This window comes from Falco biarmicus, chromosome 9 (genome assembly GCF_023638135.1).
Source record: "Falco biarmicus isolate bFalBia1 chromosome 9, bFalBia1.pri, whole genome shotgun sequence".
NCBI lineage: Eukaryota > Metazoa > Chordata > Aves > Falconiformes > Falconidae > Falco > Falco biarmicus.
In genome coordinates this window covers 39,424,188-39,450,231 of record NC_079296.1, presented here as the reverse complement: position 1 = coordinate 39,450,231, position 26,044 = coordinate 39,424,188, and the positions used below count along the sequence as shown (strand labels likewise).

Sequence of the window (26,044 nt, the reverse complement as noted above, 5' to 3'; positions counted from 1 at the left end):
GATGTAGATGTGAGATTTGTACATTTGATTGCATCTGGCTTTGGGCATCTTAGTGCAAGGAAGATGTTGATTTGCTTGAGAAAGTTCAGTGGAGGCCACAAAAGTGGTCACAAACTGGGCTTGTTCAGCCAGAAAAGAGAAAGCCTTGAGGGGGGGGACTTAGTACCTAACTTTTTGGAGGTTATGAGAGCCAGGCCCATTCTCTTGCTTTGCTAATCTGTTAAGAGAGATGATGGGCATAAACTTCTGGTTCTGACCGGGTATCACGAAAACTTTGCACCAGGAGGCTCATTGAGCATTGGAACAGGTTACCCAGAGATAATGTGAAGTCTGTCTTTGGAAATCTCCAAGACCTGACTGGCTGAAGCCTTAAGTAGCCTGGTCCAAGTCTGATGTAAACCTTTGCTTGAGCAGGGGATTAGATTACATGACTTCCAAAGGCCCTTTCAGACATGGATTCTGCAACTACACTTCCATAATTTTATCCTCGCCCTTTACTTGTGCCATTTACCACTTAGTGTTAGTACCTCTACCAGTATCCCCTTGCCCCTGCAACAGGCTTCCTTCCACAGGTAACCACGTCTTGCACTAAAGATGGAGAAACCCTCTCTCCATGGTGTCTTGTGGTTCTGTGATGTTGAAGAAAGTATCTCACCTTTGCTGTTAACAATTCTTGCTTTTTTTTCTTCCCGATTTATGTACTATATGATAACTGTTGCAGATAACTTTAGTACTCTAAATTTTTCTTCTTACCAAGCAGAAGACTTTCTGCCTGTGTATCGGAGTGGTGCTTGGAAGATAGTGGGTATCAAACAGATTGAATTCAAACTTACATTGATGTCCTGGACACTAGGAAAGTTCTGTGGTAGTATTTGCAAATAACATCTTGTAGAAGACAAAGGCTCTTGGAGTAGTTGCTTAAGAGAGGGAAAAAGAAAAAAAAGTACATTTGGCTACAAGTTCTTAGAATTCTTTCCTGGGTCTAACAGTACAGTAAAGCTTGGTAGTCTCATGCAGTCTTCTGCAGTGGCTCTGTTGGAGAAGCACTTATTTAGAGCTACCTGACACGACTATAAAGCCTTAAATTTTAGTTGATTATTTACTTTGGTGAACTTGAACCATGTGGGTTGAAATCTTACATGCCCGATCTGTCCCAGGCAGACTCTTATTAAAAAAAACCCTATGTGATGCATCTTCCCTAACTGTAAGAAGTTAAATTGAGTTCTGAATGTTCTTAGAAGATCTCTGGATAGCCATACAGAATCGCATAATGGTCAGGGTTGGAAGGAAGAACTCTGAAGATCTAGTCCAACCTCCTGCTAAGGCAGGTTCACTTACAGCAGGTTGGACAGAGTCACATCCAGGCACGTTTTGAGTATATGCAGAAAAGGGGACTCTGCAAGTGTAAATTTCCCCCACATAACCATCCTGAGCAAGTTGTAAGTGATGCTGCAGAGATGTAGCCAGACTTTCTGTAATTGCTGCTTTAGGCCAGCTTGAACTAGGGACAGGCAATTGCTTGACTTGGCAAAGTGTAACAAGCTGGTGAAATAAAAGTATGGAGCTCTTGCCTTTGTCAAGGAGATGGCAACTACTGCTGTTCAATATCTCATAAAAGAACTGTTCCACTAGTCTGTGGCCAAGACTTTTACTAGAAAATACTGTGTTGTAACCGAGTTGTGTTAGAGCAGGTCTTTGTTCTGATCTTGCTATCAGCATGGATTGCTTGGCATCTTCTCACACTGCTCTGCACCTTACTTTTGATTAATTTTAGTAGAAATAGGCTGAGCAAAACTAGCTTAATCCCACTTGCCTCTATTTCCATGTGTTGCTGTTGCAGAGTTCCTAGCAAAAAGAGATGAAATTACGTAACTTGTCTTGTCTTAAAATTGCTTTTGAAGAATCTTCTGGTAATCTGATAAAAGTAGATGATTCTGATTACCTGCTTGTATTTGTTTCGAGGCTCTTTAAGTGTGATAGCACTTACAATGTGGCAGTAGTCTTGGTATGGACAGACTGCAGGACTGGTTTTACTTGTAGCTGAACCAGAAGAGCTACTAGTTTTACCTTATCTATTAGAGGCAGTCTTACGAAACTGTTTGTTGTCTTCAGGCCTTACAGCCTTTTATGTTCATGTTGCTCTATTTTTGTGTATTGCTAAACTTTCTCCAAGCAACCTATAATATTGTGATTATTTTTTCCCCCAAGCTAGAGAACGGGACTTTTTCAAGTTGGCTGCATTGCTCTGATGATGTGTTGTCGTCACTGTTTTGTCATATATGGTATAACAGACTCTGAAAGCTCTTTTTATTTTTCAATAGGCTGGTGTTTGGGATGCTGTATCCTGCATATTACTCATACAAAGCTGTGAAGACAAAAAATGTGAAGGAGTATGTAAGTCACATTCCTTTTAATTGCTTAATTAAATGCAGTCACACAACTGTCAAGTTTTCATTATGCAGTGTAGTAAATGATATGAAAACTTGATTTGACTATCTTAGTATTAGATATGACACCTGTGTGAATCTAGTGGTAGTCCTGTGGCTTTGTCTGGAGGGCTAAAGTTAAGGTTTTTCAGGCTTTTCATAGACTTTGCTGAAATGTGTCCAACACACCATGCTGTATATGGATATTTTTAGGAGGATTTTTAAACATAAACCTTAGAGTGTTGGCTGTGTTTCAGCAAAGTGTCTGAAATAATGCACTTTTGGGCAAGGGGTAGAAAAAAGGTTTCTCTAATTCTGCCAACACCTGTAGTATAACTAATGACAAATTAATTCTCAGTGACCACTTGAACAGTAGCAGCAGTTTAATTGTCATTGTATGGAGCATAACAGGGCATTCAAAATCTGCCTGAGAAAAAAGGGGTAGCTGTAGTTCATCTAGCATTCCTCAAAGAGGAGAAAAAATGTGACCTGGGAAGGGAAAGATTTGGTTAAGGTGTTGAGGGAGAAAGAAGCAGAACAGACAGAGTAAAATGGAGAAAAACACAATTACTGTAGTTACTGCAGTTTCGAATTAGTCTGTTAAATAATTTACTTTTCAGTGTGAGCAATGATGATTGCAGCGGGGTAACATTCTTTTGGTAGTCACGAGGAGCTTTGGTCACTGAGTTACTTCCCTACTATAAGAGGTAGCCTAACTTGATTTCCGCAGCTAACCTGTATTCTGTCCTGAATCTTGTTCTTAACTTGGTTGCCTGACTCAGGAGGCTCAGTGCCATCGTTACTTAAACTCAGCAGCCGTAGCTGTGACCTAATGCTGCTGCCTGGATGTGTGGTGTCTCCACTTCATACTTGGTTGTAGTGGTAGAATGCTGTAGCTGTTGTTCCTCCCCTTGTGTGTCTTACATTTAGTCTGATTGCTCCATCAAGGCTCCGAAGTATGAATACGATGTCCACTTCTTCTAGTTTTGGTGTACGAGCTGATTAGAGCTTATTTGTGCACATAGGGCTAGTGCCTGCCAGAGCTACGCTTCTGGGAGAAAAAAGTATCAACAAAAATCAGAGAAGAATTTCCTCTGTCTCATGCTTACTTTACCCTGTCAGGAAGTTATATAATGCAAATAATTTATAATCTGCTTTTCCTCCCTCCTCCCTCAAAAGGAATCTACAGGCTAAGTAGAGGACAGCAGTTTCAAGCTCTAATCCAAGAAATCAGAGATGCCTATCCACACAAGACCTTGAGTAGGACCTGGAACCATATTTTTTCATCTGTATATTTTCATTTACTGTGAAAACACTGCCTTTCAGTAACTTGTGGTCTTTGAGCAGTCCCTGAACTTGCAGTTGCATACAAAATGTTCATGGGGCGGAGATGAATGAGGCCCATCACAGTGACTTTTTCAGTGACAGGGAATGACATTAACTCATTGGTGAATTACCACTCCATGGTAATGGTTTTAAACTAAAAGAGGGTAGATTTAAATTAGATACTAGGAGGAAATTCTTTACAGTGAGGGTGGTGAGGCACTGGAACAAGTTGCCCAGAGGAGTTGATGCCCTAACCCTGGAAGTGTTCAAGGCCAGGTTGGATGGGGCTTTGAGGAACCTGGTCTAGCAGAAGGTGTGTCCCCACCATGGAAGGGGGCTTGGAGCTAGATGATCCTTAAGGTCCCTTCCAACCCACATCATTCTGTGATTCTATGATTGCTGGTTGGGTCGAGTGTCCAGATAGATCTCAGGGACAACCCACGGCTTTCATCTTCTCAGCTAGGTAATTTTTGTTCGTGGAGAGGGTGTAGGTTTAACTGCAGCCTTCCAAATGACACAGCTGTGCTGCTGGTCACGTTATGGCCCAAGCACAACTTCCTTTCCGGGATTACGTGTGGCTCAGGAGCCATCTGTTTTTGTTTTCTATATTGCAAGAGCTTCGTAACAGTGAAATTTTTTACTTAGCCACTGCTTCCACCAGTAACAAACAAACAAAGAGTAGAGACATCATGACTTGCTGTTTAGGTCATGATGCAGCAAGTTGTTCATAATTATTTAAGGGGAAAAAAAATGTTGCTGCTCACTTTGGTAATTTAAAAGACTTACGGACTTTAGTTCTAGAAATTAGGATCTGTGACTTTGAGGAGATTTATTTCTTCTTGTAATTACCTTGATTTAATGGAGTTGACCAAAATCTTTGAGGAGTTTTTTGACTGTTACACTAAAGTGCTTGTAATAAGCATCTAAAATCTAGTTTAGAAGGCTGAGTGAGCAGTCTTCCTAAATCCTAGCTTAAAAATCCTGACTTGAAAGGATGTGCTTCAGCCAAAGCCAACAAAGATGGGCTTAATGCTTGGATGGTAGAAAAAAAAAGTTCAACAAAACAAATCTGTAATCACGCTTTTAACCTAAAAAGCAAAATTCAATCAGAGCTTCTGTAGCTTCATCTTTAAGAGTTAAGCAGATGATAGTCTTCTGGGCAGTGTCAAATATGACCATCTGTTTTTCCTGTTTTGTTTTTTTTTTCTGGTATGAAACCCGCTGTAAGTTGCTCAGATTCATTTGTTAAGGATACTTTTGGTATTTAATACGTTAGTCGTACTAGAATACGATTTGATTTGTGTTTTTGAGAATCTTTGCCCAGACCTCAGCAGGACTCCTGGCAGATCTCATGTGCCTGTCTGCAGAGCATTTCTTACTGTTTCTAGCAGCACAAGAGAAACTACTTCTACTGTGGTTCCTAATTGGATAAATCGATGTTGATTAAAGAATGAATAGCCTGGATAAAATATATTGGAAAAAAATTAAGTCTTGCATGGCATCCTAAAAATTGCATTGTGTCATGCCTAGGTTGATGGGGCAAGAGTGGATGTTAATTTTATTTTTATTTGTGTATTGACTCTGGTTCATGGGAGGGTCACTAGTAGTCTACATGTCACATGGCCTGTCAGAGATGACTTCAGCTGTTGTGTACATTTGTCTTAGTTTATTCAAGCCTGAAATATCTAAATCCTCTGAGAGATTGAAGTGAAGAATGTCATCACATGACTGAGTTTCTTTTCAAATTGAAATGCAGAAAAGCATTTAAGATAAATGGGTCTCGAGTTGTGACAAAGGAGGTGGTTTTAAAGCATAATGCACAGCTATGAAATAGGCAGCAGGGTAGCATTAAGTTTTGAGTACTTATTTAAGTCCACTTCAAAAAAAGATTGCTTTAAAAGTGAAGATTAAATCTGAGCCACATCCTCTGTAGGAAAGTATGTATGTTCCTCCTTTTGAAAGAGGGTACTATGAGTTTAGGACTTGAACTACTGTCTAACAAATGTGGTTAATGCTTTCTGGGTATACCAGGAGAGTTAGTCTGTTAGTCACAGATGAAATGAGGTTCCTGCATCTGGTTACGATGGGTTTTCTTCTCTTTTCTTTCATTTTTTTTAACAAACTGTTTGGCTTTTTTTTTTTTTTTTCTAGCATAGATAGCATTGGAATTTAAAGAACATGTGGGCATTCAGTTAGTATGAATAACCAGTAGTGGTTTGCACAGACCTGTTTTGGAAATACATTGCATTTGGCCACTGGTATCTTAGAGAAGACAAATGAAGAACTAATTCTATATGTATTCTGAAAGATGTAATCAGTTTAGGCAGCCAAATCTGAAAAAATGTTCAAGAAAAATGAGTGATGTGGTTAACTATTAGAAAACAGAACTAAAACCTGTATTTCAAGAGCATTTTCTGATTTCAAAACAATGATGTATACTGTCAATCTCAAAACCAAAAAAGTATAAAGATGTAAACATAATGCGAAGCGTTAAGATGCTTATGTGGGAGCTCTTTTATTAACAAGAATTTTGTGGTTCCTGGTATATGAATAGAATTCAGTTTCCATGAAAATGCTTTTTTTCCCTACCTTGTCCCAGTGTTTAATACCATAATGCTAAGCACACGTATAGAACTGAACTGCAAAGTGTAGCTGAGTAACGTAGACTATGAAATGAAATCAAGGGCTGCCTGACTTACTGACACTGATTTCTGTGTGTGTGGTATAAACATGTGGAAGAGAGTGAAATACCCTTTAGTGCTATAGTGGGAATTGCACTTCATAACTTACAATAATCTACTGACTCTTTGCAGTGTTTTTTCTTATCACTAAAGCTTTCTAGAGGCAGAATCAAATCTGTGAAGCCAGCTTAGGTGAGTCTGTGACCTTGTTGACCCAGCCATTTCACACAGCTTGTTGCAGCTGCCACCAGTTCTACTTATGAACAGAAAACCCTTGGGACCTTCATGTAATTTCGCTTGAAACTTGGTTGATGCAGACTGAGTTGCTGTTGAATGTCTTGCTGTGACAGCTCTGAACTGTCTGTACAGTGTATAGTGTATTCTGTGTAAAGGCAAAATAAAAATTCTTTCTGAAGATGGTGTTTTAATTTTCAGGTTCGCTGGATGATGTATTGGATTGTGTTTGCTCTTTACACAGTCACTGAAACAGTAACTGACCTAACAATCTCTTGGTAAGAGCTTGCTTTTTATGAACTCTGGCTGAAACTATATTTGTTCCTGATGTTCTTTGACTTGTGGCGGCTTCATTTTTATAAAGAAGTTGTGCTTGTTGATAGCCTTTTTTTTTCAGGAAAAGATCGCAGTGTATGTGACGTATAACATCTGTGTTCAAGCTTGCTCTACACTGTCACTTGAAGTAGGGACTATAAAACTTCCACCTTTCCTGTAGAAACTGAATAGAGGAATGGAACTCTTAAAAGGATGGACTATAATTTCTCTGTGCAGGAATGTGTAATGCAAAGCAAGTATATTAACTGTTTCAATGTTTTAAATGACGGTACAATCAATTAAAAACATTAAATCCATAGGTCTAAACTTGTTTAATCTTGTCTTAATTGTTTTAATTTGTTTTAATTTTAATTCATTTAATAATTGCCTAATATAACTTCTTGTATGTGAAGAATCCTATATGCTAATATGTAATTGTGTTTTTTGTAAGAGATCTTTTCATGATGATTAATTACTGTGCATTTTCTCACTGCAGTTGTTGATCTCATGCAACCTTTAACTTGTGTGTAGGTTTCCACTGTACTATGAACTGAAGATAGCTTTTGTTATTTGGCTTCTTTCCCCATATACTAGAGGGGCAAGTTTAATCTACAGAAAATTTCTCCATCCACTTCTTTCTTCTAAAGAAAGGGTAAGAAAAAAACTTCTTACTTTTAATGCCTAATATGGAAATAACAATATGCTGAAATACTAACTGTTGCTAGATACACGATAAGAGCGTATCAGTGTGTTGCTGATCTGCCATACAGCACGAACTTGGACTAGTAGAGGCAAGTGCATATGACTGTCCATATATATGGTTCTGTTAAGCTTGCATGAGCAGACAATATACTACTTCTTATTGCCATGAGGTAGCTTGCTGTTCTCTGGTCTACTTAGTGCGCTTTGGGGAGCCCAGTTGAATGGATGGGATGCAGTTTGACATCCTCCTGAATGAACTTGTGCAGTATTCTCTGTGCAAAAGCATCGGTGCAGTTTTAGCAACAGCTCTTCATGTAACCGTGGTTTTTTTTAGCATAACCTAGTAACAAAAACTCTCAGGACTAATGACATTGATGACTCTTCTGGTGTGCAAATTGACAGGGTAAGAGGAGAGCCTTCCTACTGAGGTTTAAGGGAAGACCAGTCTGCAACAGAAAACAGCTAAAGGATATATAGCTTCAGCCAAAGTATGACAGGGCCACAGATCTGCTTAGCTCTTTTTCAGTATCCTGTTTGGATGTGTGGAAAGAGCAATCAGCCAAGGTGTGAAGACTACCACTGAAAAAAACCTTCCCAGTATGGAAAATAGCACTCATAAAAGTCAGTGCTGGGCTTGGCCTTTGTTAGGCAAAACAGGTACCTGGCATGCTTGCCACATGTATGACTAGTAAGGTCATCTTGACCTTCTGAAGGTTGAACCATAAACTGTTTGCAGCTTCATAAGCTAAAGGGATTTTCCCACGTAGTCTGCTAGCTGTTGTGTACTACCTTGAAGACTTTATCTCCAACTCGGACATTTACCACAGCTGGGGATAAATGTCATGACTGTATTGTCCGTGGTACTTAACTATGTCAAAGCTCTGGCTTCAGAAGTTCTTTGTGAGCCTACTACCTTTCGAAGGAGCTCTCTGATTTCATCTGAAGCATGTTATTTCTTCAACAACTTTTGTCTGACAAGTTAAGCTTACTATCTGTAAGGAACTTGCTGTGTTTCTGAGCCGGACAAAACTCATCTATTTTAACTTCTTGTTTGACCAGCTGTAATCCTTTTCTAAATGAGAGAGTATAATTGAGTGAAACATCAGTATACAAAGGCAAAAGTAATTGTTCCATTAAATGTTTTCTTAAAGAATTCTTCTGTCTTCCTTTATTGATGGAAAAATAATACTGTGGGGTAATGTGACTTTCTAACACACAGTGCTCTAAAATGTCAGTGTTTTGCTTTTAGGAGATTGATGAGTACATCGTACAAGCCAAAGAAAGAGGCTATGAGACCATGGTGAATTTTGGAAGACAAGGGTTGAATTTGGCAGCAACTGCTGCAGTGACAGCAGCTGTAAAGGTAACTTTCTGCTTGCATTAATTGCTTTTGTCCTTGCTGTAGAACAGTGTAATTGTACTGATGATTTGCCATTCCTAAACAAAAAGATTAATTCTGCAAATGCATTGAAAACCTGGAACACAATTTAAAGGTTGTAGCTCTCTAGTCTTCCTCATTCTATGTGTGTTTAAAGGTGGCTTCTAGTTATTTCTTGGATGATAGGGATCAGTTGACTGTAATTCAAAAGATAGCATGCAGTTTTCTAAGCAGGCTTTTGGTAAAGATGACCATTGTTTCTTTTTTGTCTCTGTTGTGCTTTCTTGTTGGTAAACAAACTATTTAAAGGATTTCTGGCTTTTCTGCTGTTACTCTCCAATCAACTTGAGGTAACTCCACATATGAAGTAAGGCATGAAAGATTACTACCACAGATAAAAGTTCTCTTGACACAATTAACTTGTTTGCAATCTGTTGATTTAATTATTAAATTAATACACTAAGCATATGCTTGCATATCGCTGTTTAGCATACTCTTGCTTTGTCATGTAGTTTTCATTACGTTATGAAGTAACCTGTGGTTGTTTCTAAATTAAGTTTCTGCAAAACTCATCACCTTCAGCTGAATTTCACAGGATTCTAGTTCTCGAAAAATTAAATACAAGCTCATAAGTTAGATTCTAAGCAATTTCTGGCCCACCAAAACGAGTATAACTTTAGGCAATGTGTATCCTCCCCAACAGTAACTTAAACCAAAACACAAAAATAGTATGGAAAGAAAGATGTGCATATGCTAGTTAAATGGCAGTTTTAAAGCAATCAGGATTACCTACTTAATGGGAATAAATGAAAGTGCTGTGGCCATAGTAACAGAACTGAAAACATGAACACTGTTAGTAGGTAACAGGAAGCAATGTAGAGATCCCTGGCTGTCAAAGTTAAGTAGGTACAGCTAGCATTTAACTTAAATTTATGTGCCTGTATGTTAAATTCTTGCTTTATAAATCAAAGACATTTCTAAACACTGTATTTTCAAATGTATCTCAGAAAGGTTTGGAAAAATAGTCATGCATATCTTGTTTGTTCATTTTCTGTCTTTTTAAAGATGTATGTGGGTGATAGTGTAAAAAATACAACTTTTTGTTTTAAAAAATGGACATAATGAGGCTAAAATACTGAGAATGTGATTCATTTTGATCACTGGTTCTTCTTCTGTTATTCAAACCCTTAGTATTGCCTTGAGACATGAAATAATTTAGAATGAAATAGAGTACACCTTTAAAGGAATGAAAGTATCCCGAGTGAAAATAGGTTGCTAAAAAAAAAAAAAAAATCCATCACAAACAAACCCAACAAACAAAATCTCAAAGTACTCTGGGGAAAAAAATTAAAAACTATACCAAATGCTAAAATGCAAGTTCTTTGCCAAACAGCAAATTGGAATTTATTGCAGTGTGCACCTGTAATGATACTTACACTCAGTGCATTTTCCTTATGTCTGGCTAAGGGTGGATATTTCTGTGTTAATCCTTACAGTGTTACAGAAATATTATAAAATAAGTAAGAGAAATATCTCCTCCCACTTCCTTCTGAAATAATAAGTTTTTCCTAAATGCCTGTGTTTAGATTTCATTGCTATTCAGCTGTGACTGGCAAGATGTCTGCTCTACTTGTCAACTTGTTAAACATAACTGTGGATATTTGTACAGAATTAGTCCAGTGCAGATGAGATGCTTGGGCAAAACAACCACCACAATATCAAAGACCTAAAATAGACAAGACTTTTACACAACGTGCAAGAGGAGACTCTCTGAAAAATTTTAATTTTGGCATGTTAAACTGCTATTTAGTTTGTCATTCTATAAAGCTGAGCATGACTGCTCCATGCAAGCAAATGGAGACAATGCATGTGTTCTTGATATTTTTTGATTGTTTAATTTTTATTTTTTTGTTCCCTGTATTTCAAAAGTTGACTGCAGCCTCCAGCAGGTGAAAAGATGATCCCTTCAGCATGAGCTGGTGGAGCATGCTATAGGATTTCAGGAATGGAATCCTATTAGTGGGATCAGTTATGATGGGAAAGAGAAACACTTTCATCACTCTTTCTTTTTCTTTTTGTTTTGTGGGGGTTTTTTTGTTGTTGGTGGTGGTTTTTTTCTTTAAGGAGCAGGCATGCTTGTTCTGACATATCAGATCTCAAATTAGGAGTTTTAGGAGTTTAGAATGTGGGAAGTTTTATGCAAGAGGAACTCCAAGAAAGCTTTTCTTCACTGAAGTGTCCAAGCAAAAGATGCTACGATGTCTGCTTATGCTGACTTTAGAAGGGTGGTAAAATTGCTTGTGAACTTTCTGGAATATTTTCAAGAGCAAGTGTGGGAAAGAGTGGTTTTCTCCAAGGGCTGAAACAGGAATAGGGGATTAGTATTTAAAGGCTAGCTGGCTGTGTGTGGGAGGCAGGAGCAGTCAGCCAGCCAGGTCAGTCTGCTGAAATTTGACATAGATTTAAACCTGCTCTGCTGCAGTTAAGTTGAAATGTAATTGGCAGGAGTCATGGCTTATAACTTACATTTCTATACAGATAATTTTAGCTGGTACTAGTTAGCCCCTGCTAAATTTAATCTAAAATTTAGAGTTTCAAAACCTGCTAAATAGCATACATTAGCAATAAATTGTGTTCCTTAAATCAACATGACAGAAAATAAAACTTTGTGAAATCCTAATTTCAGGAGACTTAGAAAATCAAATAGGGTCTAGGCTGACTTTTACAGTTTACTAATAAAAATTTTCTTCGTATGAAATAATCAGCAACAAGATGCCTTTATTGATAGGAAAGTTGTTGGAGTTTATTCAGCTCAATAGTGTATAGATTTGTGGAAATTATATTCACAACACTAATTCCACTGGTATATCTTGTATTTTGATGCATCTGCTTTCTGGATCCTCTGAGATGCTGATTACCTGTATGTTCAGATTTTGCTAACACCTACCTGACTTCTCAAGCTACTAGAGAGAACTGGTTTCTATATCAACACATGCACGATGGCTGCTAATTAAGTTGTGAAATGTACTGTCCTTTATGAACAGTATTTGTGTGACCTCATTTGTAAAGCATTATTTGGTGGTGATAGTAATAATAATAAATATATTATGAGGGCTGTGTTTCTGCATGTCTTTTAGTCATCCTGAATCTCTTTGCTGGTTGAATACTGTTCTCATGGCCTTGCCTAGACTTTCCCTTCTTCCTGCTCAGGGCATGGCAGAGGAAGGAGATATGTTAAAGCCAGCAGTGGCGTACAGCTACTGTGACTATGAGCAGCTCAGCTTGCCAGCAATATTGCTTTCATCCCTCCTCCCTGCTGGGACTGCCTGGCATGCTGCAGAGGTCATTCATGGGACAGCAGTCCCTCTTCAGGTTGAGAGGGAACAGAAGTCATTCGCTGTCAGCCGCGATCGGATCAAGGGGAGAACAGCTGGGAATGTGGGTGCTGCACGCTGCAGCTCTCCGGCCACAAAGCTCCAAGCAGCTTTGTGGATGTGGAGTTCATTGAGAACTTGTCTAATGGAGGCAAGCAGCTTTAGTTGGTGATCCGGACCACTGAGGGGTGCAAGCCCAGTTTAAACAGCAACAACAAAAAGAGTCCCTGAGGCAGACATACTGTGTGATGTCTGTTTACAGCAATTTCCCTGGCTCAAGTGTATAGACTATAAAAATACATGCTCAGAAACAAAATAGAGAATGGCATTTCATATATGAGAGTCAGCTGATGAGACTGCATACTAATAGCTTACTAGAGCCTGAGTAGTCTCAAAAGCAGTCCTTTAAGTAGGCTATATTTATCAAAACCTGGATTTAGAAACCTATTACAACTTTAATTAGTGTTTCAGATTGGTCATGGGTAATGAGTGTGGTCTCTGAAAAGCATTTAATATGTTTCAGGAAATACTATTGAATAAGGAAGCAAGCTCATTTTTTAAGACTTGCATTTTAAGACAACACAAACTTCACAGTTCATCTCTCCTCGAAGTTTTATTTATATAGAAATTTGAGCACTGTGTTCTGTGCTTTTTTGCCTGCATTGTGGTTGTAAATGTGTGTGTCTGTCTTTCATGGTGTGATTTAGTTGGTGGCCTCCAGGCTGGATTCAGCCTGCTGAATTTCTGCCTTACTGGTAGGAACTGTTGAGATAATGGGACACCAGTGCAGGGGTGGCAGCTGCTCTGCGATCTTCTCATAAGCAGCATCTTGGGGCTGTGTGTATGGCTGGGGAGAGGTGACGGCTGCTGCCATACCCATGACATGAGAGCAGAGGCAGGAGATCCCCTTTCAGCTCCACCTGCAACCGTATTGCTCTGCCGTCTGTTTTGGGGGCAAACATCTTGCTCGCAAGGTGTGGCTAGCCACTCTCCGAACTTTCAGCAAGGTAGCAAAGCTCTTCATGCATTAATGTTCTAAATGTGAATATTACTCTCACGTTTCCTGCAACAGAGAGTATTTAATCTCACTTTTCCTGCAGTAGGGAGGGTCTTTAATATTTTTTGGCCACACTTTTATCCTGAGCTGAGAGTAATAGAGATCCTCACAGAATACTTTGTTTTGGCAGAAAGCAGTTATCTGCTTTTTTTGGGCCTGGGGGGTGAAAGAATCTTAAATCTCAAGTGCTATAGGAGCACAGTGATTTTTTTTATTATTATTATTTTTCCCATAATGAAAAAAACCCACACAAAACACCTTGAAATTTGTCCTCCGATTAGGCTGTGCAGTGGTGTGAAGTAGAAACCAATGCTGATGTGGCTAGAGTGGATCTTCCTAGGGTGGGATGCAGACTGCATTCAGGCAGGAGTCTGGCAGTGCTGTAGGGAGTACCTGCACAGGGTGGGTGTAATGTGTGGCTGCGAGTACGTGCAGTACAGCAGTGCTTGTGTAGCCCCTATTCCTGCTGTGAATCTCAGGCATGTGAGCTGCATCTCTTATTTGTATACATATCCTTTCAAACTTCTTAATATTTGCTGTGTGTAACTTGAGTAAAACTTTCCATCTTGGCAAGTCGTTTTGGAATGAAGGGCCCATTGTATGAATCAGCCGTATCCTCCCTGAATAAGGCAGCACTCGGCAGGAGCTCGAGCCTCATCAAGTGTGCAGTTTGTTTAGGGGCACAATGTTATTTTATGGCACATAGTTGACTTTTTTTCCCCTTTGAAAAACAATATTCTGTATATAAAAGCTGCCCTGAAAAATAAGGCTGAATGTTCCCAGCTTAGATCTAGTCCTCTTTTCACAGTGGAATAGGAAATACAGGCTGTAATGTGAATTCTTCTTGGCATGTTAATTATTATATTCTTAATTACATTATCTTGTACAGTTTCCAAATGTCTTTTTGTAGTATATCACACGATGAATGAACTCGCTGTGCAACTGTTACGCAAGTGTGTCTTCCTATACTTCTGCCTCTGCCCAAATCCAGCTGCTGTCACCATTTTATTAGTAGATTCTGACCGCACTTAGTGAGTGGAGTTGCACTGAGTTTATATGGATTCTCCTGAGAACCTACTGGATCAGTTTTATGCTTTCATCAGTGTTCAGTGATTGAGACCCGAGTCCTCTTGCATCTCTTCAAGCAGTGGACACAGACTGATCAACAGTCTTACGTGTTATAGCAGTTACGTAAGCTGTTACTTGTCAAAAGAAGCAGTCCTGCCTTTCCAGGTCTTTCCTCTAGCATCCTAGCAGCTGTTTCTTAAGTTCTGAGGCGTAGCTGGTTCCTGATTTGGTTTACTGTGTAAATGTTCTGCAGCGCAAGAAGAGGAGTAGTGGAAAGGCAGGAATTCCTGCTTTAAATAAGCCATTTTAGGGAGTAAAACTAACGTAAGAGTTTCTACAATAGTTTTTGCGCAGACTGTTGGTAGCGCGTTTTAACTCAAAGGCAGGCTGTAGTTGTCAGTAGGGCAAGTTGTGGAACTGTCAGTCATCCTGCACATGTGTAGGAAGAACTAGAAAAGTAAAGACTTGAACTTCTCTCATAAGGAACTTTTTCTTCAGTACTGTTTAGTGGCAATGTATGAATGGTGGTGTAGAATTAAAATAGGTTCTTCTTGCCTGTGTAGCACACTGTCTTAGTTTTGCATGCTGTACTAATGACTAGTCATTAGAAAATGAATATTGGGTTTCAGCCACCCCCACCCTCTGCCTTGGTAGCCATGTGAGCTTAAGGAGTATCACTCTACTGTCTCTTCACTTCACATGGCTATTTTTAACGTGGAATAATTTAGTGTGCTGGTCTATCATCTGCAAACAGTTGTTGCCATCAGAGTGGGAACAAATGGCTGTGGCCAGTGGTGCGAGAATTGCCTTATGCTGGTGCTGTTGCAGAGAGAGATGTGTGGAATTGTACCCAGATTTCTGCTACTGCTAGCTAACATAATGCTCAAATGAGGAATTTTACTGAAAACGTTCATTTGTAAGAACAACACAAAATCTTGAACACTTGCTTAAAGTGGGATTCATGCACAGGCTTGTTAACCTTCTTTTGAAATACTTTTTTTTTTGCCTCATATGCCAGAGAGGGAAGAATTAAATGTTATTTTAACATGACGTTGAGTAATGTGCTTGTTCTTTTAGTTGCTTATGCTATATAATCTTCAGTCCTTTAGTAATAACATCATCTGATATAAGGTGAAAGAGCTGCTTCACGACCCTCCTTTCCAAAGGGGAACTTAGTCTTTGTCTTTTCTACATGGGACATACAGAATCGGTGAAGGAATACTGATGTTCAAATGTGATCAACTATTCTTATATGTAGCATCAGATTTTTGGGTTGGTATTGTGTCAGTAAAGCTGCATTAGTAAGAGAACCTGCTAACCTGTAGTCCAGGCAGGACCTCTTTGGTCGGTGGCTTCAAGTTTCTGTCAACTAGAGCTTTTTGTAATGCTTCCAGTTTCTCAGTTACTTGAGTTACTGTTACAGAGCGTGTTTTCAACACTTTTTCCTTTGTTATGCATATTCAAATTTATAGAGGGTAAAATATAAAATAGTATAAACCTTTATTATCTTCAACCATGTTTTTTAAAACAGAAGTGTTAAACCCACTGTCATGGTACCTAGCACTGCTAGAGAAATAACATTTGAAGTGAATTGACTGTTTTTGGTTTTTTCTTTTGAACGCTTCCCCTCACCCCAAAAGCCTTTATTTGTTCAAATTAAAGCAGTGAAATGAGACGTTTATAATGAAGCTGCTACCTTTTCTGTAACTGTTTTGTCTAGGAGCAATATACAGTTAAGCTTGGGTAAAAGCAATACTTAAAGCAAATATAAATCTACTGCATGCTTATGTTTGATGAATTCCGTAGTGCAACAAGGAAGCATGGGCTTAAACATCTTAAACCGACTTGAACAGCAAAGTTAAACCTATGCTTTGTTTTCAAAGATGCTGTTCTTGTGTTTCAGAGTCAAGGTGCGATAACTGAGAAACTGAGAAGTTTCAGTATGCATGATTTGACTACTATACAAGGAGATGAGCCAGTAGGACAGAGACCCTATCAGGCATTACCAGATGCAAAAAAGAAAATCAGAGCCTCTGCAAGTGAATCTTCAGGTAAGTATTTTTTTTCTCTAGCTAAAAGATCAAGTCACCAAAGACAAAAGTGGGAAAGCAGAAATACTTTTACCCCAGTTAGAAATTGAAAAGGCCACAAAGAATTCCAGTACACTTGGAACAGAGGAAGATACACTTGACTTCAGCAAAGTATATTATGATAGTTGAGAAGTCCTCTCTTATTTTCTTCTTACAGCCACTAACACTGTAGTCATACTATACTCGTTACTCTTACCTTTGCCAATTAGCGGCAATAATTCCTTGCCAAAGTAAAGCTTAATTGTAAGTAAAAAGATGTGTGATTAAGTAGTTTGTAACAAATGTACAGATGTTAAACATGAAAATTTATGGAAGTTCAATAAATAAGAAGAGAAAATTAATGGAAACAAATTCAATAGGTCTGTAGTGATAGTTAAAAATGTAAAATGACATGTGGTGATAGGAATAATGAAGGCATTAAGTTGTCGTAATACACTGATGCACATCAGCACTCAAAAGATGGCATGTGGTGACCAATATATGTTTTTGAAGAGGTATTTTTTAATTGGTCTTATTTTATGATCATCATCGCTTTGTTCTTCAGCCTGTGACGCCTGAAGGAAGGTTTCGGTGGAGGACTGTCAATTGCACCATGTTAAGTGGCAAGGCTACAGTGTGAAGTAGTTGGTATTTCCCACAAGAGAAATAGCTTTAGTCTATTTCTTTTTCACCTAAGCCTGTCACTTCTCATCTCTCCATTTTTGGAGAGTGATGGTCCTTCTGGAGTGCAAGGAATTCCGGGAATCGCATGGTAGCTCATGGTGTTTCTGAGGAATAAATGTCCACCTGAGCGGCCCTAAGCTGAACTGCGAATTGATCCCACGTGTAAAGATGGGGGGTGCTGGCCACAAGAGAAAGCCCATGAGTTCGTCAAGAGCTGTGTTACTGTCGCTGCAGGTGTTGTGCAGGGGGTGTTTCTTAGTATGACGGCTGTAGTTACCTATCTGAAATAGCTTGAAAATGCTCAAAACACAGCGGTGTGGTTTGTTTGTTTGTTTTTTTTTTAAATTACTCGGGTACAGCTTATGCTGTGTAAATAATCGCTGATTGTGAGATTGAATCTCACATGTCAAAATGCTTTCTTAAGAGCTTGTTTAACTTAATTGTTTCTACTCCTGGACCCAAATCTAGTATATGCCTCTTCTGTTTTCTTTGATTTTTCTTCAGCGTTAGAGATTTTAAAAAAGAACAAACCATGGATAGAGTTAGTAACACCACGTAGGAATGTTTCACCGCACTTGGCAGAATGTTACTTCTTGTGATCTGAGCTGGGAGTTCCTGTGCAAATTAGCTGAAAAGACCTAGTTGTAGGACATTGATCTGACTGGTGACTGAGCTGCCAGTGCTTGCTGTGGAGAAGGCAAATATGGTACTGATGCATCAGAAGAGGCGTTGCAAGTAAGAGATAAGGAAGCGTGGTTGTCACTGCAAACACCCTGGTCAGAAACTAGATGAGTAATAGGTGTGCTTCACATCCTCCGTATTGAAAAAGATGAACTGAAACTGTATTGGAGGCAGAGACGTGTTTCCCTCTAGCATGGCTGAGGAGGCAAGTTTGCCTTAAGTAGTTGTGGAGTAGGTGAGTGCAATTCTAATTTCAGGACAAAAATGAAATGACCAAAGGAAAAGAACCTAATTAAGCCTAAATGAGATACTGACTTAAGATAAAATGTACATTGATCATGAATAAAAATGGGTTTGGAGTCTAGAAGATGTCCCTGAGTGTTACAGCTTGTAAGTTCTGGAATGGCTTTGTGAAAGGAGAGCTCGGCGCGGGGAAAGAACCCTTTGGGGGCTTTAAGATACATCTATGATGGGATTCAGGGCTTCGGGACCCCGAGGAGCTTTCCAGGACGTGTTTTTAAAGCAATCTGCGCCATCTAGTGACGAGCTTCAGTAATGATCTTGGTCCTGTTCCTGCAGGATGTAAACAAGCCCTAACAGTATTTTGACGTTGTATCTGTCTGAAAGGAAATTTGCTATTAAATATGCAGAGCGGTATGAAAGTATGAAGAAAGATCATATGAATCACTTAATGGTTTTGGTTGGAAGGGACCTTTAAGGATCATCTAGTCTAACCACCCTCCCATGAGGATCGTGGCCAAAAACCTTTAAGTGCTTCTCAAGATGACCACTGAGGTTTTTGCAGTTCAGGGTAAAGCAGAAGATGGTAGCAGACTGATGGTTTAATTTTTGACCATTGAGGAACCACTACATTACAAACCTGTGGAATGAAGTGGCTTGTTATTTGCAGATGGCAGAATTATAAGTAACAAGTTCCTGGCAGACTAGATGTTCAGCTGTTTTGAAACAGCGGGCAGACTGATCATATTATCTATGGTCCGTATATATAGTATTATATATATATATCAGTTCTAAAGGATGTTTGTTAAAGATGAAACTCATGATTTGCTTAGAAATCTAAAAGTTATAGGTGCGTCTTATTAAACATTTTTATAAAACTGTTTTTAAAGGTTACAAAACTCCACTGGAAAAAAATCTTGGAGATGATAAAACAGATGAAGAGATGGAGGGGACACACTCGGAGGATGAAATGATTGCTCAGAGAGGCCTTCGAAGAACTCAGAGTATGAAATCTGTGAAAACTATTAAAGGCCGTAAAGAGGCAAGTATAATCTTAGTTAAGTATTGAGTTTTTCAACAGTGTACCTTAGCATTTTTAGAAATGCAGAAATTTATTTCTTTTTTCTTAATCTTTAGAGGGGTTATCAATGGTAGCTGGGTTGTAGAAGGCTAAATGGAGAAGGAAGTATGTGATTAGAAAAGCTCCAAGCTTGGAGCTTTTGTTATTTGTGGTGTTTAAGGGAAACACCTGAATGAAATGAACTAAGCGAGGAAAAAGGGAGAGGAGATGAAATGGACTCTGTGCTTGTAATGCTAATTCTGGCACTAACAAGCCCAAACTCCAGGAACTGCTGACATTGAAAGGGGTGTAGATAGCGGTATTGTCATCTGCATTTGAGCGTCATGGTTGTGCACACTTAAACATCTGCTGTTTAATGGATTAAAGAAGATTCAGAATTTTTTAGTTCCCATAGGCATGGCCTGCTTTGACTTGTAACCCACAAAGCGGAGATTCTGTGCAGTAATCGAAGTGCTTTATATTTGCGCATCACCAGATTTCAAGATACTTAAAAGATAAATCTCTGTGGAATCTTTTAATAGTTTTGGGGTAATTCTGGGAAAACTGTTGAGACTTATCCTTCTTGCCCAGTTCTTTGAAACTGTATCCCGTTCAGTCATAGGTAGATTCTCTTACTGAAACTGTGGAGTGTCCAAAGCACATTTAAAGACACTCACTAGATTGGATTAGTGGAAAGGTAAATAATACTTCTGCCTGAAGTGATCTCAAGTCGTTGTTACTTTTTTTTTTTTTTCTCCTCCCCCTCAGATACGGTATGGATCACTGAAATACAGAGTAAAGAAGAGAACTGCTGTTTACTTCTAGGTGTATTGCACAATGCCTGCGAGACAAACTGCTGTATAATAATAACTTGAATTCGGTGTGTCAAGGATCTGTATATGATTCTTAGAATGAGTATATATGAATAGATATGGTAGGACTTGGTTTTATGAACCTAAGTGGTCAGATAAAGTATTACTCTGCTTTTCTGTAATTGCTTATTGTTTAGACTTAAATCTGGAAAAGTTACAGTATGAATTTCAGCACTCCTTAAACAGGAGTTAAATGAGTAACAGGAAGCAGCTTTTTTTCAGAGGAACTGAACAGGTCAAAATAATTACAATTCCAATTGAATTAGCAGAAGCTGTAAGTATTTGGAACTTGTGAAAAGTGAACCCATAGTCAGTCCCCAAGTTTACGTGAAAATATAGGTATACTTGAAATATTTTTCTGAACTACAGTTCGTGAAAAGCCTTTGTGTAATTTAAAAACGTACAGTTTAATAAAGGACAGTAGATGGTGGGGAAGGGAAGACGAAGTTGATACGGTACATCCTTAAGACCATCTTCTTGCATCATATTGCCAAGCTTAACAAACATATATAATACTAATAGGTGCAAACTAGGGGGTACACATAGCACTGTATGCAAAACTGTATAGTTTTGCACACTTACTGGTTTATAGCTGCACATGTCATTTTAGTGACTTCTTAGGTAGGTTAGACTTATCTTTTGAATGCCAGCAATTCTTGTATTCGATTATCTCTTTTTAATTTATCATGATTACTTAAGTACGCTAAGTATGCTGTAGATAATTGCTACTAACACTTAACGATATTATCAGGTGCCTTTCTATGTATACAAGGCTGTGTGGTTTTTTTGTCTGTGGTTTGGTCTTTTGTTTTCTTCTTCTTTTTTGTTGTTGTTTTGTGTCTTTATTTCTCCTTCACCTAGAGAGATGTAACATGATTTAAGTCAACTTTTGGTTAAAATTGTGGTAAGTAAAACTTGTTAGTAATACCAGTGATAGACCTCAGGGATCTGATCAGCCCATCAGTTGTGTATTTTAAGTCATGCTGACACAAAGGCATGTGTGATAGCTTATTCAGGCCCTGGTTTGGTTTTGCTCTGCATTGCTTTAAGAATGTGTGTGTGTGTGTGTATATATATAAAAAAGAACATGTATGTGTGTATATTTCATATCATGTGTAGATTCTAAAATTGGCTGTGTACTACTTTCTTCTATTGCTGAAGTTGTTACTAAAATATTTACATACAAATAGCTTTTTATAAAGGTCTAGCTGATTTAGTCAGCCATTTTATAACCTAGAGTCCTATGGCATAACTGTTTGCACAGGGACTAATTTTGAAATGTCATTCAAGGCAGGGACTTGTCAAAATGACTATTTGAGTCCCCTTTGATTCTATTTTCTGCAATTCTGAGAATTAGGCTGTTTTAGTTTTCTTTCTACTCTGGATTTAGGGAGAAAACACCCACTTTCTGTAGATAGTATTTTATTACTTGGCATGGGGAGAGGTGGTTTTACTTTTCTTGAAGAGAAAATGGCGTGCGATTCCCTCTTAGCCTTGGATCTTGGACTTCAATCCTTAGACCTTCCCCCAGGTGTGACGGTCTACTGCAGCGCTTCTGAAGGTATTCTTAAACCTTGGGCTTGCTGCAGTTCTTTTTCTTGTATGTATATGACATCTATAGCAGGTGTCCTGCTGTTAGGCACTTCATGACCAGTTAATGTACACTGGCATTAGAAGTAGCCTGCCGTAGGCTTTGGGCCAGGGTTTGAACTGTATGGATAAAAATGCAGCTGGTCTGTGTTGGCATTGCGTTCCTCGCTATTGTAGGCGTTTGTAAGCCAAGTGCAAAGCCCTGGTCAGGTATAACAGTACCGATGGCACGGTGCTTTTAGCGTCTCCGAGGAAGCTAAATGCTTTAGTCAGAAGTTGCACCAGTCCATACGTGATTAAACGGCCAAAGCTTGCGTCCCTGTACTGGAAAATGCGGTTTCGTATGGTAAGACAGGAAGGCTGCTCTCTCCCAAATGAGTAGAGGGCAAAAATCCCATCCTCTAACCTAAACTGCAACTTGTGATCGAGCTTTTACAGGGAGCTGTTGTCTGGGGGGGAGGCAGTGGTCAGAAAGGAGCTTCTCCCCCAGGCCTGTTTCATCACTTGTGCCCCAGGGATGTCTCTGCTTCTCACCCGTTTCCCTGAACGCACAGAAAGGCTGGCTTGTGTTGTGAGGTATGTAAGACGTCAGAGGAAACAGGCTTTTGTATCTGTGTCTCACCCTCTCTGAAAATTAGACTAAGCTGGCCCTTGGGTGGAATCTCTAAATCTCACTCTCCAGTTGAGCATCCTCCTCGAGCATTTGCTGCCACATCTTGGCTTTAACTCATCATGTTTATTTTATCGGCAATAAAACTGTCATCTTCCTACAAACCAGAATCCTGCATGAAGGAGCAGGGTAAGCCCTTCTTTCAGAATTACAGTTCCTGTTACAGGCCCGTGTAGATCCTGCTTTGGGGGTCGTGTGCTTTTCGCATTTCCAAGGCTAGAAGTCATTCGAGTAGTTTAGGCTCTACCACGCTCGTGGTCAGTAAGTTGCTCGACATGCCACTATGTACTGGAGGCTGTAACTTCCAGCAGACTTAACTTGCTAATTAAGCAGTGACAAAGGCTAAATAAATTCTCCTTTTTCTGAACGATGCATGACACTGGGAAAGCTAGCAGTGTTATTCATATTCATTACTTTTTCCATATGAATGTCCTTGTGTTCTCTCAGATACTGTCTTAAGTGATAAAACTTCCCGTGTTGTCCTAGCTGGCTTTTTCAGCCTAACATTCAACCATAAAATTCTTTCCTTGACAGCTTGATTTTGCTCTTTGAATTTATCCTGAAACTGGTTCACTGTATGATCTTAATTCCCACCCCCCCGCCTTGCTGTTCATGGTCAGCTGGTGCTTGGTAGGGCACAATGGCGTGATTAGCTTTCATCCCAACAATACGTGTTTCTTTCTGCTTGTGGAATTCAGTTGAGTTTGGTTTTGATATATCGCATAATCTTGTTAAACTTTGTGTACAGGGAATTTTTAAACTTTTTTGCCTTAGCAACTGCAGAAGTGATCTGTCTAGCTCTTGCCAGTAAACTTCTTGGGGAAAAAAATTAAAAATAAAAATTGAACATTCTTTTTGGTTTTGGAACGTAAAGAGTAGAACATGTCAAATTACATCATCTTATGAATAAAGCGTTTCCTGAGAACTGACTGACTGCCACCAACAGGATCGCTAATATAGTTAAAGGAAAACTTAGAGAGAGGTTAAAGGCACTTTAAAAAGAGAGTATGTATTTCGTGTTAAATCGTGTAAAGGTTTCAGGCCTTTCCAAAATGTAGCTGGACTGACTCAGATTTCTTAGCAAGAGCCTACTGTACGTGTTAAAATACACAGTTTAAGATGAGGATTCAATTGATGGCCTCAGCTGCAAATAAGTTTAGGTCAGACTGATTACAAGGTAATTGCCAATACTAGCTACTTAATGCTAATTGCTTTGCTATGTGAAAGTAAGTGAATATTATCCAAGACACTTTTTGCAAACCATAATGAATTTTAAAATGAACAGAGGATAATTTGGTTAAATGGAGCGGTGGAGTAAATGCTAGATGCATTTTACACGCTGTTCATGACAAAAGATGTGTTTTATTTTTGGTGTTGCTTTTATTAATAGAAAGTTGGTATTTTTAAGTATTTTTCTACAAACGTGTATGTGCAAAGGCAATACTGTAACATTTTTCAAGAACTCGTATTTTTAAATGCTACAGACCAGAGACTGTCTACATTGAGACTGAAGTTAGTAGCTTTACAAAAATGCAATGTAAGCTTTAATTTTTATATTGTAATAATAACTTGCTGTCAACTTGTTTACATATTTGTAGGAGGGAAAGCTTCATTATTCATTGACTTATCTTGATAATATCTTTAATAAATGCTGCTTTGAGCAGGATGCAGTGGATATTTTATTATCTGAATTATGATTAACAAACCGGTCGCTATGTAATCCGTATTCTGTTATTTATTATAATGATTCCAGTGCTGAAACGACCAATCTGAATTGTGAAGAGACTTTTAAAACCGTTCAAAGTATGGTTAAACTGTCACTGAGGTTTTGCCATGGAGCCCAATGCTGATTTAGACTTGATGAAACTTGCCTTGTTAAAGGCAACTTGAAAGTGCTGTAGTGTTACCTATTTGATTAGATGCTAAGTTTGTAGTAAACTCCAAGTAAGATGCTTAGTCTCCCAAAAGAGTACGGCTTCCTGGGGAACGGTTGGATTTTTTTCTTCTTTTTTAAATTAAACCACTCCTAACAGTAGCCTTTTTTTTTTTTTTTTTTTTAATTGATATAGCTTTACTGTTGTTTGTGCCAGCAAACATTTTGTTTTGTATTTCCCCATCAGAATTCTTCTGCTAACCCAGAGAAGGAGCTGCATAGGTAAACTTGGGCTTTCCCTTTTTCGAACCTCCCTTCAAGTAAGCTGTTAACACCCCTAGCAAAACCCAAGCAAAACCCCTCCATAGCCATGTTTTCTGGACCTTTTTTTGCAAGGCTTCCTGACTTACTGCCTCAAAAGGAAGTAATTTCTTGATCGGATTGAGGAGAAAGACTTAAAAAACCTACTATTTACTGCTACGGTCTTGTAAGCATTATGAAAATACATCCCCAGAAGCACAGACTGACTGTAAGGGACCTCGCAGTGATTCAGTTCCTGATGTCAGAACAGTTCATGTCGTACAAAACCCCGACCTACTGAAGAAATTGTGGATGTCAGAAAACAATGCCGATTCCACACACCCCACCCCCCTCCTTGATTTGTTCAACTAATGTTTAACGGGAACATTTGTGGATGTGAGCTAAAAGCTGTCTTCTTGCTGTTGTAACATTATGCTGGTGAGACCTGCTCTGGGGATGCTTGATTCCAAAATGGTGCTGGTGCAGATGTCCTAGGCCGCAAGATGAAACTGATGGAGTGATGGTGAAGGTTCTTGGGGGCTCTTTTTAAATTTTTTTTTAAGAGACCTTAAGCATTGTGTATCTTCCACACTAACATGGGAAAAACATCATTGAACGTGAGGGGGAACCTAACACGTCTTGTAAAATCAGTAGACTTCCGAAATTGTTTCCATCCTTTCTGTAGATCTATTCAGGAACAGAACGGGAGCCTTTCTTACGCCTGCCTGCCTTATCCAGGGTTCAACCACAGATCACTCTGCTTGGACTAGGGTAGGAATCATGAAAGCAGCTGGAGCAGAGTCTATAAGGACTTCAGGCACAGCCTAGGATTTCACTGCTCTCTGCTAACGTACGGCGACTACATGAATAAGGAAGCTCAGAAATTATTTCAGAAGTCCTTTTTATCCGCGCTGTCACAGTTCCAAGGTAAGCAGCACTTTGACCCTCACTTGGCTCTTCCTGGGCAACGTCTACCCACTGCGCTGCATGGCGCTCGCTGCCTGCTCCCTGAGCTCTGCCATCCCCTCCAGGCCTTCCACCACTTTCAGTAAGAATACTAAGGGGAGGTTGTCCTAACTTAACTGCCTCCAAAGAAATAATTTCTTGATATGGTTAACAGGGGAGAAAGCCTACAAACAAAAAAAAAACCCAACAAGAAACACGTACCACCACCACCAACCTCCCAAAGCAAAACAAGCCCCCGTATAAAGCTAGCGTAATAATAAAGCTGCACCCTTAAATGTAACGCTAGGAAACACGGCGGCATAACCACGGGTATGACAGCCTGGAGGGAATTACACCAAGGGCGGCCACTCGCCGTGCTTTTGCCAGAGCCCTTTTCCCCTGGCCTGATTAATTATAGTTAATGTCTCTATTCTTAATCCTAGAATTGCCAGCTGAGCTGGAGTTTCGCGTTACCCACAGGACCAGGAGCTTTTAGGTG

The 26,044-nt window shown here is 39.2% G+C and overlaps 1 protein-coding gene across 1 annotated transcript in view; it reads left to right on the top strand.

Moving 5' to 3' along the window:
* The window catches only part of REEP3 (receptor accessory protein 3), a 62,020-nt gene extending 37,927 nt beyond the window's left edge, over nt 1–24,093 (top strand). Inside the window, exons 3-9 of the mRNA XM_056351585.1 lie at nt 2,322–2,394; nt 6,869–6,945; nt 7,514–7,634; nt 8,934–9,047; nt 16,465–16,612; nt 19,126–19,277; nt 20,064–24,093. Of these exons, the coding sequence (XP_056207560.1) occupies nt 2,322–2,394; nt 6,869–6,945; nt 7,514–7,634; nt 8,934–9,047; nt 16,465–16,612; nt 19,126–19,277; nt 20,064–20,120 (742 nt within the window). The 3' untranslated portion in view covers nt 20,121–24,093. The remainder of the gene's footprint in view (nt 1–2,321; nt 2,395–6,868; nt 6,946–7,513; nt 7,635–8,933; nt 9,048–16,464; nt 16,613–19,125; nt 19,278–20,063) is intronic.
* The last annotated feature ends 1,951 nt before the right edge of the window (nt 24,094–26,044 follow it).